Genomic DNA, 16,664 nt, shown 5'->3' with positions numbered 1-16,664 from the left:
AGGTTACACCAGGGGTCTTCAACGTTTTTTCAGGCCAAGTACCCCTTAGCTGAGAGAGAGATGAAGCAGGGACCCCCACTATTGTATGAAATTGTGTTGCAGATTAAACTTTTTCATATGTCATACATAGCTTCATAGACTTGCTTGACAGCACTATCATCAGTGTATCTTGGATTCATGTTCATGTGTATTGTCTGACATTTAACCACTTAAACTGTCAATACTTTGTAAACTTGACCTTTCACTCTGTGCCAGTCTGCTCTTATAAATAGCCAATCTAAATAGCCGATCTACAAGCTGACAGTGCGAGGCGTTGTGAGCTTGTAGATCAACTATTTTTGGCTAAAGTTCTCCCCAGAATAGGGATGCTAGGGTTCAAGTGTTTAATGCAACAAAAAAAAATTGCCCCCCCCCTGTAGTAACTCAGAGAACCCCTGTTGAAGACCCCTGCCTTTCACAATACTGTCAAGTAATGAAGTATCTATCCAAGTAAAACTTTACTTGAGTATACCATATATATAATGGTCAAATCAACTGATACTGATATTTCAATCCAAGTTTCAAGTAGTATCTTACACCTGTTATACAGTAACTGTGATTCTGGGTGCAGATGCAGCATTCTAATAAACAGTTCATTCTTATTACCTGATTTATTGGGCCTACTGATGCTATTAGTTCAAATGTAGTATTTTTATTTATACTTGTTGACCCGATAAAGCTTCTCTAGAAAACATTGATTGAATGTGCAGCCTTCATCCTCACAAAAGCGTCATATTCAAACATTAATTTTATAAAATAAAACATTGGCTAAAACAGATATATTATTTTGACATTGGTTCGATAGCAATGTTGCATTTTTTTTAAGGCCGATATTGCCGATAACCGATATGATGACCAATTCATTGTGCATCCGTAGTACATGGGAAAATGACTACTCTGCCAACGTTATGTGGAATGCCCTGACATCATCCATTAAAGGATGTGAATCACTTAGCTTCTTTCAAAACTGACCTGAAAAAGCGTCTGCCAGAAAACTGGAGATAGATATTAAATCCCATTGAAAGGAGGTGTTCACTGCTGCTGTTTTTCCCTTTTCCTTGTAAATGTAGCTGTTTGTATTTGTTGATGTCATGTGTTAATATTCTATGCTCTGTTGATGATTGACCACAATGGAAACAAGACCCCAGGACTTTCTTTGTGTTATCCTTTTAGCCTAAATGCCTTACTGTACTTTCGTGCTGTTTGAAATATTTTGACCAATAAAGTATTCAATCAATCAATCAAATATATTTTTCATCCGATCCCACACCCCTCTACTCAGTGGCGCCCCCTAGGGAGCATTTAGAAGGATACTTCCATTCGACGATACTGATGGCGGCCCTGCGGAAGGGGTTCTTCAGCGTGAGGATGAAGAGGGAGCGGGCCGGCCGAGGGTTTCCTCCCGTGGCCATCAGCTTCTTCAGCTTCTCCTTCTGCTTCCGCTTCAGCGTCTCCTCGTCCATGATGTAGGAGGACAGCGGAGGGCTGCTGGCGTCCGCCATGTTGGAAAGTGTGTGTTGCCGAAGATCTACCGTTGAATGGGCGGTGTGCACACTGTCGCGTCAGGTCGAAAGTTGCGGGGATGCGCCGAAACGAGGCGTCCCGTTAGTTCCGTATCGACCGTCGGGATAGCAGCGGGCTGGCGGAGAGGGGACAGAGAGAATTTTATAATATAAAGGTCTGTAAAGTCCAGATGAGGCAAAGACGTTCTAATGTAGGTTTCACTTTCGTTTTCACCATCGCAAGCATGCGTTCTCATTCTCCAACTACATCATGGGACAATAGATATACAGGATAGATTGACCATATTATCAATTGAAAATGATGATGATAATGCTGGATTACTGTGCTGATCGCAAAGCTCATGCCCAATGTGGAGAGTGAACAGAGATGACAAGGTGGCTGTGGCAATCTTTCTAGCTATTGGTAATTCATTGATTGATTGATTGATCACAAAATGACATGATGGCTGTGTGTGCAATTGTGCATCACACTGCCGCTGATTGCTGGCACGCACTGTTTCTCCTTTCATCATTATTAAATAAGAACGATCTGATGAACACAAATAGTCTAAATAACATTAAGTTCAAGTATAACCTTGTGCTTATGTCCTGTAAAGCCCCCTGCCGAGTTACCAAATTAGTAAAGCATGTGCCATTGCATGGCATGTTCATGTGTTTGTTGTTGAGAACATCAAGCCATAGGTTATTTTTAGCAGCATAGGCCTACTAGTAGCCGACTGTTGATGGTGTGGATAGTTTTTTCACACCTTTCAACCGACTGATCTCCCGACTTCACTCGACTGACATTCTGTAGTAATCTGTAATAGTCTGTTTGATGTGTGGACACAAGGGTTTTCACGAACAAAGAGGTGACTCCAAAGCAAGGTTATTATAGCTAAAGCTACCCTCTTTACAAAAAAAAGAACAACTATCTGAAACCGTCTAAAACACATTTGTATTTATTTATTACACAATACTGAACATTTTTGAATCTCGCTCCTGTCAAGTACCCCATATTACAGCCAGGGCTGCCAACCCTCCATGATTCTGCAGGAGTTGTCTTGATTTCAGCCACATCTCCTTGAGGACTCCTTGATTGTAATGTTTCCTTGATTTCTCCTTGATTTGGTATCAAACTCCCAAAATGTATTCTGTTGGCCTACGTTTAGCGTTTTAACGGATGACCCATCATTTTCCAATGATAGTAAAGCAAGCCTGATAAAACTAAAAAACTTGATTCTCACAGTCGGATGTTGGCATGCCTGCCATTTTATGATTGAAAACAATAATTAACACAACATTTATTAAATAGCAAACTCGCTTTGACAACGGATTAAACCTAACTGAAATTGATAAAACGCAAAGTTTTTATCGAAAACATAAATAAAAACTAAATTCAAAACCATAATAACCTTTCTCCTCGGCCGAAGGTGTTTCCAACCAGGTCTTGACAGCGTTTTGAGTTTCTGAAAGACCAGACTCACCTCTGGAACCTTCTCTATGTGAGGATGCCCATCAGGAAATAAAATATGTGCACGAGAAGTATTCCAAAAAGTCAGTCCCGGGCCGGTTCAAAGCGTGGTGCTGGGAGATGACGTCAGATGAAAAGCTTGAATCATCCTTGAGGAGACATTTCCCAAGAGGACGCCCTTTGTCCCATAGCAGCTCTTTCAGTGGCCAAGATGTGAGTCCCCCATACCCTCTGGTTCTCTGTCACTCTGTAAATGACCCCCTCCCCTGAGTGTGTGTGTGTGTGTGTGTGTGTGTGTGTGTGTGTGTGTGTGTGTGTGTGTGTGTGTGTGTGTGTGCGCGCGCGTGCGTGCGTGCGTGCGTGCGTGCGTGCGTGCGTGCGTGCGTGCGTGCGTGCGTGCGTGCGTGCGTGCGTGTACTTGTGCTTACTATACTTGTGAGGACTTTATGTCCCCAGACTCCCCACAAGTGTAGGAGAATTAGACATTGTGAGGACCATTTGTAGAATTAGACATTGTGAGGACCATTTTCCTTATGTTTAAAAATATATATTTTTAGAGTTTTCAATGCTGTCCTAAAATGTTTATGTCCTCATAAGTATAGCAATACGTGTGTGTGTGTGTGTGTGTGTGTGTGTGTGTGTGTGTGTGTGTGTGTGTGTGTGTGTGTGTGTGTGTGTGTGCGTGTGCGTGTGCGTGTGTGTGTATGTGTGTGTGTGTGTGTGTGCACGTGTGTGCACGTGTGTGCACGTGTGTGCGTGCGTGTGTCTGTGTGCATGCGTGTGTCTGTGTGCATGTGTCACTTCCCTCTGTGTCTGTCTGTCTCTGTCCCTCCCTGCATGTGTGAAGTACGCTGTTCGGGACAGAGAACAAATATAGACAATGAGCCTGCATGGCTCCCATGGGGGCGCGGCGGCGGCGGGGGGGGGGGGGACAGAGGGGACAGAGGGGACATTCGAGACGACATATTTGAGCTGCCGTGGTTCGAGGAAGCATTTGTCTGGCCCCATGTGGAGACACTTTATTGGCCCGCTGGAATTCCTGTCATGCCTATCATTGGTGGAGCTGTGAAGACTTCGGGGACGCACTTATAGACTCGCTTTTAACCCTTAACCACTTAAACCCCGGCATCGGTATTGTTGTGGGGAAAGCTTTCGCTGAAAATAGCAGATCGACAAGCTCACAACGCGACGCGTTGCGTCGCGTTGTGAGCTTGTCGATCGGCTAATTTCAGCGAAAGCTTTCCCCACACTAACAGAGAACAGAAAATATACCAGTATTGAGCCTTGAGGAACTCCGGTACCCATGTGGGGTCTAAGTGGTTAACTCATTGAAGCTGTAGTTCACCCAAACAATTGCTTATCTTCTATCAATTACACACTCCACAAAGCCTTGAATTTATGGAGATTTCTTTGTTTTTGTCGCATTCCTGAGCCAATAATTTGATGACTGGGTGGCTGCTCAGTAGGAGACTAAATGACCGCCGGTCATCAAAGGGCTGTGTGTAATTGATAGAAAATAAGTATTTTTGGGGGGTGAACTACTCCTTTAAGACCTGAGGCAGATTCTACAAATGCCTTCTAAATCAGTAGTTCTGACCCTTTAAAGATTTTTAAAAAATGTTCAAAAATAGCAGATCTACAAGCTCGTAGCGTGGCGCGAAGTGAAGCGCTGTGAGCTTGTATATCTGCTATTTTTGAACAGCAAACATATACAATCTGAAAATGACACGGATGCTTTCCCGGTCTTAATGGGTTTTAGGCTAACTCTTTGAGTTAAAGGGGTATTTCACGTTATAACACTTCTGGTGTAATTTTAACGTCTACTCTGACATTAAGTGTGCATGCCCACAGTTTTTAAATTGCTTGATCAATATTTAGATATTTCATATTCATTTGATCAGACAGGCCCCTGTCCTATATGAACACATTCAATTTCAAACTCCATGTTAACCATGTTAGACTCATTGAAAACCAGCTACCTCCACCAAAGGGTTTTGCTGGCTCCAGGCTCCACCCCCTTTTGACCTCCAACCTCATTGTGAGCTTGGAGGTCCATTTAGCTGTTCTTATCAATGATGAACAAAACCTCCTATCTCCACTTTTTGTTACGTTTTTGTCATTTCCTGGGAAATTAACATTTTGGAGTTAGCTGGTTTCTGTCGGACAGCAGAGATACTCAACATTTATACCAATAACAAAAAGGCATCATACAAAAGAAGAGTTTATTGGTTCACAATACGTAACTTCAATTAATACCATTTAATTAATAGATACCGGTTTAATTCATTAACACCAGTTTAATTCCTTAATACCAGCTTAATCAATCATTACCATTTTAATTAATTATCAGTAGACCTACTCACAACTAGAGACTAGTCAGCCAGTAGTTGCATTAACAAAGACAGTAAACAATTAATGATGTGCCCTGACAGTATAATGAAATAATTTCTACCTTCAAACAGGAAAGGGACTTTCACACAGTCAAATCCAAAGTGTCCCTGTAACTCTGAGAGTGTAGCCTGACACTCAGCCTGAATTTTCATTTAGTTTCACTCCATTATTCGGTCTGAAACCCCTCTCAGTGCAGCCGTTTTCTGAGATGGGGGCGTGGCCAAAGGGGGACTCCTCTTTGGCGATTGGTTCATACTGGAGTATCCCGATCCCGATTGGGCTGGGTAGATTTTCACCCGAGAAAACCACGCCTTTGACAGCATCACCAGACCCTGAATGCGAGGCTATCGATTCAGGGGCTGAAGCCAGGCTACTGAGAGTATCCAAATGGAACCAAATGTGGTTCCATTTGGACACTCTCAGAGTTACCGGTAGGTGCAACTTCAGAAAGTTTTTTGTGTTGTTTTTTTTGTGCACATTTGTAAATGTGATAAAACACAATAAAGTCCTGTGGTCCTCACATCAAAACAACATGGCACATACAGCTAAGTACATTAAATATACACTTTTCATAACTAATGACATCACAAAACAAAAAATAACCCTTACTCAAAGTTAACCCTTACAGCAATCTGTAACCTTTTCCATCATCAACCATGATTTTGTTGACGGTTTAAGAGTCCACAGGTTTTATGTCAGTTTGGTTGCAGTAAAAGTCCCCTTACCTACCGGAGTCCTAAATGCATACAGGCACACATTAGCAGTGGTAGAAAGTAACTAAGTACATGTACTCAAGTACTGTACTTAAGTAAAATTTTGAGGTATTTATACTTTACTCGAGTATTTCCAATTTCCAATACTTTTACTTCTACTCCACTACATCTCAGAGGCAAATATTGTACTTTTACTCCACTACAATTATTTGAAAACTTTAGTTACTGTACTTTGCAGATATAAATTATGACATTATAAAACATACATTAACCACTTCAGCCCTATTTTATACCTAGGCCATTTGAAAATAGCCGATCTAAAGCTCACAACGCGTCGCAATGCGACGCGTTGTGAGCTTGTAGATCAGCTAGATCAGCTATTTTCATTTGAAAATAGCCGATCTACAAGCTCACAACGCGTCGCAATGCGATGCGTTGTGAGCTTGTAGATCAGCTATTTTCAAACATTTCAGTACTTTTACTTTTGGTACTTTGAGTACATTTTCATACCAATACTTATGTACTTTTACTCAAGTAAATTTTGAACACCAGACTTTTACTTGTAACTGAGTACTTCTACATTGCAGTATCGATACTTTTACTTAAGTAAAACATTTGAGTACTTTTTCCACCACTGCACATTAGCAATGCTGGATCAGTGGTTCTCAATCTTTTTTGGCTCATGTCATCCCTGTAAATAGCACTCATGATTCACATTGTTACTTTATAGCATCTTACATTTATGTCACATTACGGTGCGTAAATATGTAAATCTTTCCCCCTAAGATACAGTAAGTCACAAGGACAACTTGAGCGAATATCTGTTTTCATCAGGACAGATTGAAAATAACTTTACTTTATTCTTGACGTTTTAACCACGTGAACCACTGTATCCATATTCCAGGGAACACATTTGCCAAAAATAGCTGATCTACAAGCTCACAGTGTTCAAATGTACACTCTCACCCTTTGAGAACCGCTGTTTTAAATATCATCACATAAAATGCATATTGATGATTGACGTCACAAAACAATCATTTGATTTCTGAATGTTGGGGGCCAGATTTGGTTGTTCAAACACCAATTTCCAAAATGTCTTGTGTACAACACATGTATTGTTTATGAGAATGCCAAATTAAAACATAGAGCTGTTTTTCACATTATTAGAATTTCCAGGATTTCAAATTATTTGTTGTCCTGACTTTAAATCAGAGGTTCTCAAACGTTTTCATGTCAAGGACCCCCACATAAAAATGTATTTAGTTGCGGACCCCCATCTGAAAATATTTTGTGCCAGATTTTTATAAACATTTTGTATTATTATTAGCATCCAGAGTTTTGGGATTCTCCGCCTGGCGACGAAGACGACGACGACGAGGATGATGAGTAGAGGGCGGAGCTAGGCGACTCTCCGCCTCCATCGTGGCCGACGGTCTCCACCCTCAGCCCCGCCCCCACCGCCTGTCCCGCCTCCTGCTCCGCCCCCTTCCCCGTCCCGTCCACCAGGCCCTGCAGGTAGTTGATGTAGCGGATGGCGGCGCGCAGCGTCTCCACCTTGCTGAGGCGCTTCTCGCCGGCGCCGCCCGGCAGGTGGTCCCGCAGCTTGGCGTAGCCCTGGTTCACGCACTTGACGCGCTGCCGCTCGCGCTCGTTGCGCTTCTGGATGAAGGCCGGCTCGAACGGGCACTCGTAGACGCCGAAGCGGCCGGCGTGGTGGAAGGGCGACAGGTAGGGCAGGAGGCTGTGGTGGGCGCCGTGGTGGTGGTGGTGGGGGCCGGCCCCCCCGCCCCGGAAGGCGCCCCCCTCGTAGAGGCTGAGGGCGGCCGAGGGGTCCATGCCCGACGGGTACAGGATGAACGGCACGGCGCTGGCTAGGGAATCGGACGCCGTCGGGTGGTGGTGGTGGTGGTGGTGGTGAGAGGAGTGGGCGTGGTGGTCCTCCAGGTGACCGCAAGAGGCGGACAGGCCGTACGCCAGGCCGCCCGCCCGGCCCAGGTACGTGGGGTGCTGGTGGTCCCCAAACGAGTGAGAGAAGGTGACGCTCATAGTTCTATGAATCTATCGATGTAAAAGAAAACGATCTGTGAATTACAGGAATCTGTGTGTGTGTGTGTGTGTGTGTGTGTGTGTGTGTGTGTGTGTGTGTGTGTGTGTGTGTGTGTGTGTGTGTGTGTGTGTGTGTGTGTGTGTGTCTGTCTCTCTCTCGTTATGCCCACAATGTGGAGGCGACTGACGTCACAGTTCTTCTGACATCACAGTAAGATGGCTGACGTCGTAGACCGGCCTCCTAATAATTCTGAGGAGGGGTGAATGACACCCGTTACCATGCGAATCACAGCTTCTACTGCTGCACTAGGTGGACGTAAGATGCCGCAAGTTATTCATTTGCTGAAAACCATGACCAGTAATCCACTACTTGACTTGTACTGTAGTCACCGTCCCAGCAGGCAGGCAGACAGACAGGCAGAAAGACAGGCAGGTAGGTAGGCAGGCAGGCAGGCAGACAGGCAGTGCCAGTCTAGGACAACGGAACCAGGTGTGGTGACTTCATCATCAAACAGTCTTTGTTACTGTGGGGTTAATCTGTGGATGTAGGAAACATACATAAAAGTAAAGATTTAGAAAGATCCGCCATTCCAATTGTAGCCACTAGAGGCGAAATTGTACACAAATGGGTCTCCTAAGTGGGCGCAGTCCGACGGCAGAACTCGCGAAAGTCCTATGTTTACTGTCGCTACAGATCTCGCGAGAGTGTTTTGCTGGGACAGAGAAAGGTCGATAATAAAGTAGATTCTCTCTTGATTTGTCTCTGAAAAAAGCTATTTTAGTGTCAGATTGTTCGGAAAATTGTGTGGCTTGTGGCGATCGTCTCCAATATTTAGTTCAGAGAGCATGATGGAGCTAAAGAATGGTTCAGAAGCTGTGTTCACGTTCACCTCTCCCATTGGAGTGAATAGACTCCCACCTACTTCCGGTTACATGTCATTGTTCCGACATTACTAACCCTATACCTAACCCTAACCCTAACTGCACGCGGAAGCCACGTAGTCGGAGTGGCGGGATGTCGAAATGGAAGGTGTCCCACACTTCTACTTGAGTAGAAGTACAAAAGTATTGGTATCAAAATGTACTTAAAGTGACACAAGTAGAAAGTACTCATTATACAGAATGTCCCATTTCACAAGTTTTCAAATGTATAAAATGTATAAAAATCTTTTGAAAATAGCAGATCTACAAGCTCACAATGCGTCGCGATGCGACGCATTGTGAGCTTGTAGATCTGCTATTATATATATATTTTTTTCTGCTATAGCCGAAATGTATACAGAGCTGAAGTGGTTGATCAAAATCTACAGTGTAAAGTAACTAGTAACTAAAGTTGTCAAATAATTGTAGTGGAGTAAAAGCACAATATTTGCCTCTGAGATGTAGTGGAGTTAGAAGTAAAAGTACCGAAAATTAGAAATACTCCATTAAAGTAAAAGTACCTTGTAGTAAAATTGTACTTAAGTACAGTACTTGAGTAAATGTACAGTACTTAGTTAATTTACACCACTGGTTTTAGGTGAAAGATGCAAAGGGTAAACACACACTCTAACATGTTGGTTGTTCACAGTAGCATACACTAACATGCTGTTCTTTGGCGCCCCCCCCCCCCCCCCAGGTTTGATTCCCGGCCCTGATGAGGTGTCCTTGAGCTATAGACACACCGTACGGGTCCATTCGGTTCCCTCCGCAGAGTTATGGGGGTCCGTGTGGCTTATTATGCATACCAAACTGGGGGTCCTTGAAATGAAGAGGGTTGAGAATCACTGCTCAAAGGTGATATCAGTGATGGAAGAAGTACTCACATTTGTTTCTCAAGTACAATTACAAAGCGACGCGTTGTGAGCTTGTAGATCGGCTATTTTCAAATAGTCGAAGTATAGGGCTGAAATGGTTATAATGTTTTTAATAATAAATCAAAATTAAAATATTTGCCTCTGAGATGTAGTGGAGTAGAAGTAAAAGTATTGAAAATTGGAAATACTGCAGTAAAGCAAAAAAATACCAAAAATTTGTACCAGATGAGCTAAATGGCTAAATGAATACTGAGGATTTGACAGCGTAAGATGTCAGATCCTTATAGTGTGGGTTTAGGTTTGAAGAGCTGGGATAGAAAAAGATTTAAAGAAGATTGTTTTGAGCTCAAAGATGAAAGGATTGAAAGGAAAGGAAAAGATTAAAGAAATGCGTGTGCGTCTGTGATGGCTCTGTCAAATCCCTGGTGGTATTTTAACTCTGACGGTGTAAAGATGGACCCGTAAGTCGGTTCTCAACCTGTGGGGCAGTATATTGCAAGTCGTGCCCCCCCCCCCCCCACCCCACCCCACAGACACACACACACTACTCGGCAAATCATTACGATTTTAATAATAATTAGTTTTTTCATTTCATTTCAGTGATGCCGATACATAGGAACTTAATGTTGATAGTTTCAATCCGGAACACAAATACGCAATGATTTTGGGGACCAGTAAACAACAGCAAACAAACCCACATACAGTATAAGTGTATACAGGGTAGCTATATGCACATTTCTAAAGTGACTATAAAACTGATCTAAACCTTTTTGATACCTAAAAATTTAAATAATACTAAGACCATTACTGCGTCAAATGTAATCAGCAAAAAAATTCTAACATTTGCCAAATTGTGAAATACCTAAGAGGCAATTTGTAATACAAATAAATAACAAGCAAAACATTTTAAGTAAAAGTATCAATACTGCAATGTAGAAATACTCTGTTACAAGTAAAAGTCCGGAATTGAAAATGTACTTGAGTAAAAGTAAAAAAGTATTGGTATCAACATGTACTTAAAGTACCAAAAGTAAAAGTACTGAAATGTTTGAAAATAGCCGATCTACAACCTCACAACACGTTGCGATGCGACGCGTTGTGAGCTTGTAGATTGGCTATAAATAGTCTAGGTATAGAATAGGGCTAAAGTGGTGAATGTATGTTTTATAATGTAATAATTTATATCTGCAAAGTAACTAGTAACTAAAGTTTTCAAATAATTGAAGTGGAGTAAAAGTGCAATATTTGCCTCTGAGATGTAGTGGAGTGGAAGTAAAAGTATAGACAATTGGAAATACTCCAGTAAAGTAAAAGTACCTCAAAATTGTACTTAAGCACAGTACACCACTGGGTGGGGGGTCCCCAGGTCAACTATGATTATTATTTTTTTGGGGGGGGTCGCGGCCTGAAAAAGGTGAGAAGCACTGATGTTAGAGGAGGCTGATCCAACTGGCTCTGGCACACAGAGAGCAGAGGAATTCCCCCCGTTAGAAGGATCCTGTTTCATAAAGGAGTTGTGAAGCCTCTCTGAAGCACCCGGCTTTACATCACTAGACCTCATGTTTGAACAACTATTATATGATTTACATATCGTCTCTGTCGGGGTGGAAGTCTAAAATGTTTACATTTTTGTTAATATTTTAACCCATTAAGACCGGGAACGCATGCTGTGTCATTTTAGTTTTAGCTATAGCCTAAAACCATTATTTTATACTTTGGCTATTAAAAAATTGCAGATCTACAAGCTCCGAGTGCCGCGCTATTTGTTTTTAATCGTAAACATTTCTGCAAATCCTTTGAATATATATATTTTTTTTTTCATTTTTAATTCAAATCTTTGCTTCTGGGGGTCCCTGGAACAAAACTTTTTCATGTCAAGGACCCCCAAAATTGTATGTATTTGGCCGCGGACCCCCATCTCAAAGTATGTTGTTCCAGGGACCCCCCCCCTCCCCCCTCGCTTTGAACTTATAGATCTGCTATTTTTGAATAGTATAAAAGTAATGGTTAAAGTGGTTACACAGATGCATTCCCGGTCTAAATGGGTAAAAAGCGATTTATTGAAAATAGCCGATCTACAAGCTCTTCAAGATCGGCTATTTTCATTACTTTTGTCACAGCCACAACATCAGAGGGAGCGCCCACGATCTGGTGTCCCCCAAATTTAGCACACACATGGGAAAATTCTCATTCTACTACTCTGCCACCATAGTGTGGAATGTCCTGACATCATCCATTAAAGCAAGGGTCTTCAACAGGGGGTCCGGGACCCCTGGGGGGTCCTCAGTGCTACTATAGGGGGTCTGCCAAATCTTTGTGTGATAGGGTAGTGTTTTCTACATGAATCACTTGAACACTAGAATTCCTTTTTTGAGGGGAACATTAAAATAGCAGTGAGGCGTTGTGAGCTTGTAGATCGGCTATTTTCAGCCAAGAGGTTTGGTGTAGAGGGAAAAAAGAGCAAATCAAGTACAGGTTTTCTAAGTGTTGAAGGTTTAAGTGGTTAACTGTCTGAAAATACACATTAACATGAATCCAACACTGATGACAGTGTTGTCAAACAAGTCTATGAAGCTAAATGAAAATATTTCTATGAAAGTATTTGATCTACAACACAATGTTATACATTGTGTAGTGGGGGGTCCCTGCTTCATCTCTCTCTCTGCTAAGGGGTCCTTGGCCCGAAAAACGTTAAAGACCCCTGCATTAAAGGATGTGAATCACTGGTTTATTTCAAAACTGGCCTGAAAAAACATACATACATAACACACATACAATTAAAAATTAAAATAAAACTCTTGTATGATGAAGTAGGGCATTAATTTACGAAAAAGCATAAGAATGTGAAACATGGAAATAAGAGGTTTCTACCCGACAGCAACGATGCTCTGAATTAACTGCATTAGTTAGTTCGTTTTGTCCACTCAGCCATCACAGCGCTCAGTGGTGGAAAGTAACTAAGTATGTGTACTCAAGTACTGCACTTAACTTTACTGAAGTATTTCCAATTTTTCAATACTTTTACTTCTACTCCACTACATCTCAGAGGAAAACATTATACTTTTACTCCACCACGATTATTTGAAAACTTTAGGTACTAACGTTTGTAGATTTTGATTATTATTGTAAAACATACATTAAACACTTCAGCCGTATAAATAGCCATTTCAAAAGATAATCTCACAACGCGTCACGATGCGACGCATTGTGAGCTTGTAGATTGGCTATTTTCTAAGGATCTGTGAAATGAACATTCTGCATAATGAGTACTTTTACTTTTGGTACTTTAAGTAGGCCTATATCAAAGTCAAAACATAAAAAATATAAAAGAATACAAGAGAAGCATAATGTTATTACAAAATGTAATTCTGATGTGTACTTCACATTCAAAGTGAACCGTTACACTTATTTATATTAGATTGTATTGTGGCCAGTGAAGCTGCAAAAACTGACAACTGTACCTACTGAATGACTACAGTCATGTGTCGTACAGTATATGCCTCACCTATTCCATCCATTTGGTTACATGTGTTTACTCTAATACAGCGGTTCTCAACCTGTGGGCCGGCCCGGGGCCCACTGGTGGGCCGTGGGCAGTGGTGTAAAGTAACTAAGTACATGTACTTACTTAAGTACAATTTTGAGGTATTTTTTACTTTCTTCAGCCCTATATACATTTCGGCCATTTGAAAATAGCAGATCTACAAGCTCACAATGCGCCGCGATGCGATGTGTTGTGAGCTTGTAGATCGGCTATTTTCAAATGATGTTTTAATACATTTTGAACTTGTGAAATGGGACATTCTGCACAATGAGTACTTTTACTTTTGGTACTTAAGTATATTTTTTTATACCAACAATTTTGTATTTTTACTCAAGTACATTTTGAAAGCGGGACTTCTACTTGTAACAGAGTATATCTATGCAGTATTGATACTTTTACTTAAGCAGAACATGTGAGTACTTCACTGGCCGTGAGGATATTGCAAGTGAGCCCTCAGTGTGTCTGTGCACAGACAATGTGTCAGTAGCAAGACTTGTCCATGTCCATGATAAAATCTTTGATTAAAAAAATAAAAACATGGCAAACTTCTTCATAACAGGCAAAACACTGATTAAATTCATGCAAAAAAATACTATCATCAAAATGTGTAGCACATTGGCATAGACACTATGGCTCATTAGGAGTCCAGTAGCTGTACATGGTCCTGTAAATATTTTGACCGCTCATTTTGTCCGTGGTAAAAGTAAAGATTATGAAAATGTCCAACACAAGCTGGCATGGTGATGTACACTGCTCAAAACACAAATATTTTATTGATAATATTTATAACATTAATATAAATAAGGTGAAGGAAAACAAATGTAATGCTAGGCCATTTATTTTCTTAGAAAACTTGAAAAATTAGTTTTCCTTGTGATACCGATATACAGGAACTTAAAGTACACTACGTTAGGTCCACTGATCCAAGCTGCCACACAATCGATTGATTGATCATTAAAATTTACGTGCTCATAAAAATCAATGCGGCCCACCCATCTGACCACTCAACATGGCAGCCGAAATGTTCACCTTAAAGTACCAAAAGTAAAAGTACTAAAATGTTTGAAAATAGCAGATCTACAAGCTCACAACGCGTGAGCTTGTAGATCATCAATGTGACGCGTTGTGAACTTGTACTGTAGATCGGCTATTTTCAAATAGCCTATGTATAAAATAGGGCTGAAGTGGTTAATGTATGTTTTATAATATAATCATTTCTATCTGTAGTAACTAGTAACTAAAGTTTTCAAATAATTGTAGTGGAGTAAAAGTACAATATTTGCCTCTGAGATGTAGTGGAGTAGAAGTAAAAGTAGAGAAAATTGGAAATAATTCAGTAAAGTAAAAAATACCACAAAATTGTACTTAAGTACAGTACTTGAGTAAATATACTTATAATTACTTTACACCACTGATAATAATAAATGCCTACATTGTAAATTGTAAATTGTGTACGGTGTTAAGCTTACCTTCAGAGGGGGGACAGGTTCAAACAGTAGAGCTCCTTGTACTTAAGCCCAGCTTGAGAGACTCTCATACTGTAGGTTCCTGGAGATGCTACATGTCAGAGTGTGTCAGTCAGTCCGCGGTGTGTGTGTTTGTGTGTAAGTGTGTCAGTCAGCTTGGAGGCGTGAGGTCTTTACCTGCCTCCTGTGCATTGCTCCACCTCTCTCTCTCAGGTGAGGCAGGGTGGGAGTGAATGAATGAAACGGTCACATGGTTGTAGACAGGTGTGTCCTCTCCCTCAGACTCATTAGACTATATTTCTGTTACATATTCACTGAATCCTTGCTGTCTTCCAGCAACAGACACAGAAGTTAAAGGGATAGTTCACCCCCAAAAAAAAGTTTTTTCTATCGATTAGTCAACCCATGGAGATTTGAATTCATGGATATTTTTACGTTTTTGTCGCATTCCTAAGCCAATAATTTGATGACCAGTGGACCGGTAGGCAGCGGTTCCGGTAGGAGACACAAAGGAGACTCTTTGTGTCTCCTACCGGAACCGCTGCCGGTCATCAAATTATTGGCTTAGGAAAGTGACAAAAACAGAAAATCTCCGGCAGCCTGGTCTCGCCTGTATTTCCTCAGTGTAAAATAATTTAACTCTGATTGTGTACAAATGGAACCCTGTAAGGGTCCCTTTGGTTCCGAACTATCAGTTGGTCCCCCCCCCCCCCCCCCGCACTCCCCTTAAGGACCCCTGGGCGACCCCACTTTTGAGAACCTTTTAAACAATCATGTCAAATCTAAGGAGCATATGTGGCAATGGGATGCAAAGGAATCCAAATCAATTTATTGTCACATCACAGGTTTACAGGTATAAAGAAGTGGGTGAAATGTTTTTCATGCGAGCCCAATCGCCGTGGGTGTTTTTAGGAAGATGAAATAAAAAGAAGAGGTGGGCCAGAGCAAGGACAAAAGAAAGAAAACAGAGAAACATGTCAAGAAGAGGGAAACATTTAAATATCTACTCAGCATAATCCGGCTGGTACAGTATGTACATGAGGTTAGGCATAAGGTAGGTCCACATAGCAGCAGGTATGTACATGAGGTTAGACATAAGGTAGGTCCACATAGCAGCAGTATGACATGTACATGAGATTAGACATAAGGTAGGTCCACATAGCAGCAGGTATGTACATGAGATTAGACATAAGGTAGGTCCACATAGCAGCAGGTATGTACATGAGGTTAGACATAAGGTAGGTCCACATAGCAGCTACATGAGGTTAGACATAAGGTAGGTCCACATAGCAGCAGTATGACATGTACATGAGATTAGACATAAGGTAGGTCCACATAGCAGCAGGTATGTACATGAGATTAGACATAAGGTAGGTCCACATAGCAGCAGGTATGTACATGAGGTTAGACATAAGGTCCACATAGCAGCAGTATGTACATGAGGTTAGACATAAGGTAGGTCCACATAGCAGAGTACATGAGGTTAGACATAAGGTAGGTCCACATAGCAGAGTACATGAGGTTAGACATAAGGTAGGTCCACATAGCAGCAGTATGTACATGAGGTTAGACATAAGGTAGGTCCACATAGCAGCAGGTATGTACATGAGGTTAGACATAAGGTCCACATAGCAGCAGTATGTACATGAGGTTAGACATAAGGTCCACATAGCAGCAGTATGTACATGAGGTTAGA

The 16,664-nt window shown here is 41.6% G+C and overlaps 2 protein-coding genes across 2 annotated transcripts in view; both read right to left on the bottom strand.

Annotated features, from left to right (window-relative positions):
- LOC308079409 (dihydropyridine-sensitive L-type skeletal muscle calcium channel subunit alpha-1-like) overlaps positions 1 to 1,541 on the bottom strand; it is a gene marked incomplete at its 5' end in the record, with an annotated part of 85,997 nt that extends 84,456 nt beyond the window's left edge. Inside the window, one exon of the mRNA XM_080420877.1 lies at positions 1,354 to 1,541. Within this exon, the coding sequence (XP_080277003.1) occupies positions 1,354 to 1,541 (188 nt within the window). The remainder of the gene's footprint in view (positions 1 to 1,353) is intronic.
- Positions 1,542 to 6,730: 5,189 nt separating this feature from the next.
- LOC308079417 (uncharacterized protein) lies at positions 6,731 to 15,090 on the bottom strand. Its single transcript, XM_080420890.1, has 2 exons — positions 14,972 to 15,090; positions 6,731 to 8,699 (listed from the first exon to the last, which is right to left on the bottom strand). The coding sequence occupies exon 2, from the start codon at positions 8,160 to 8,162 to the stop codon at positions 7,440 to 7,442; it is 723 nt and encodes a 240-aa protein (XP_080277016.1). The 5' UTR covers positions 8,163 to 8,699; positions 14,972 to 15,090; the 3' UTR covers positions 6,731 to 7,439.
- Positions 15,091 to 16,664: the final 1,574 nt, after the last annotated feature.

This window comes from Gymnoscopelus braueri (genome assembly GCF_963280865.1).
Source record: "Gymnoscopelus braueri genome assembly, chromosome: 3".
Classification (NCBI taxonomy): Eukaryota; Metazoa; Chordata; class Actinopteri; order Myctophiformes; family Myctophidae; genus Gymnoscopelus; species Gymnoscopelus braueri.
This window is presented reverse-complemented; position numbering and strand designations above follow the sequence as displayed.

Coding starts and splice junctions, on each gene's coding strand:
- LOC308079417 (XM_080420890.1), bottom strand. CDS start 8,162: ATGAGCGTCACCTTCTCTCACTCGTTTGGGGACCACCAGCACCCCACG.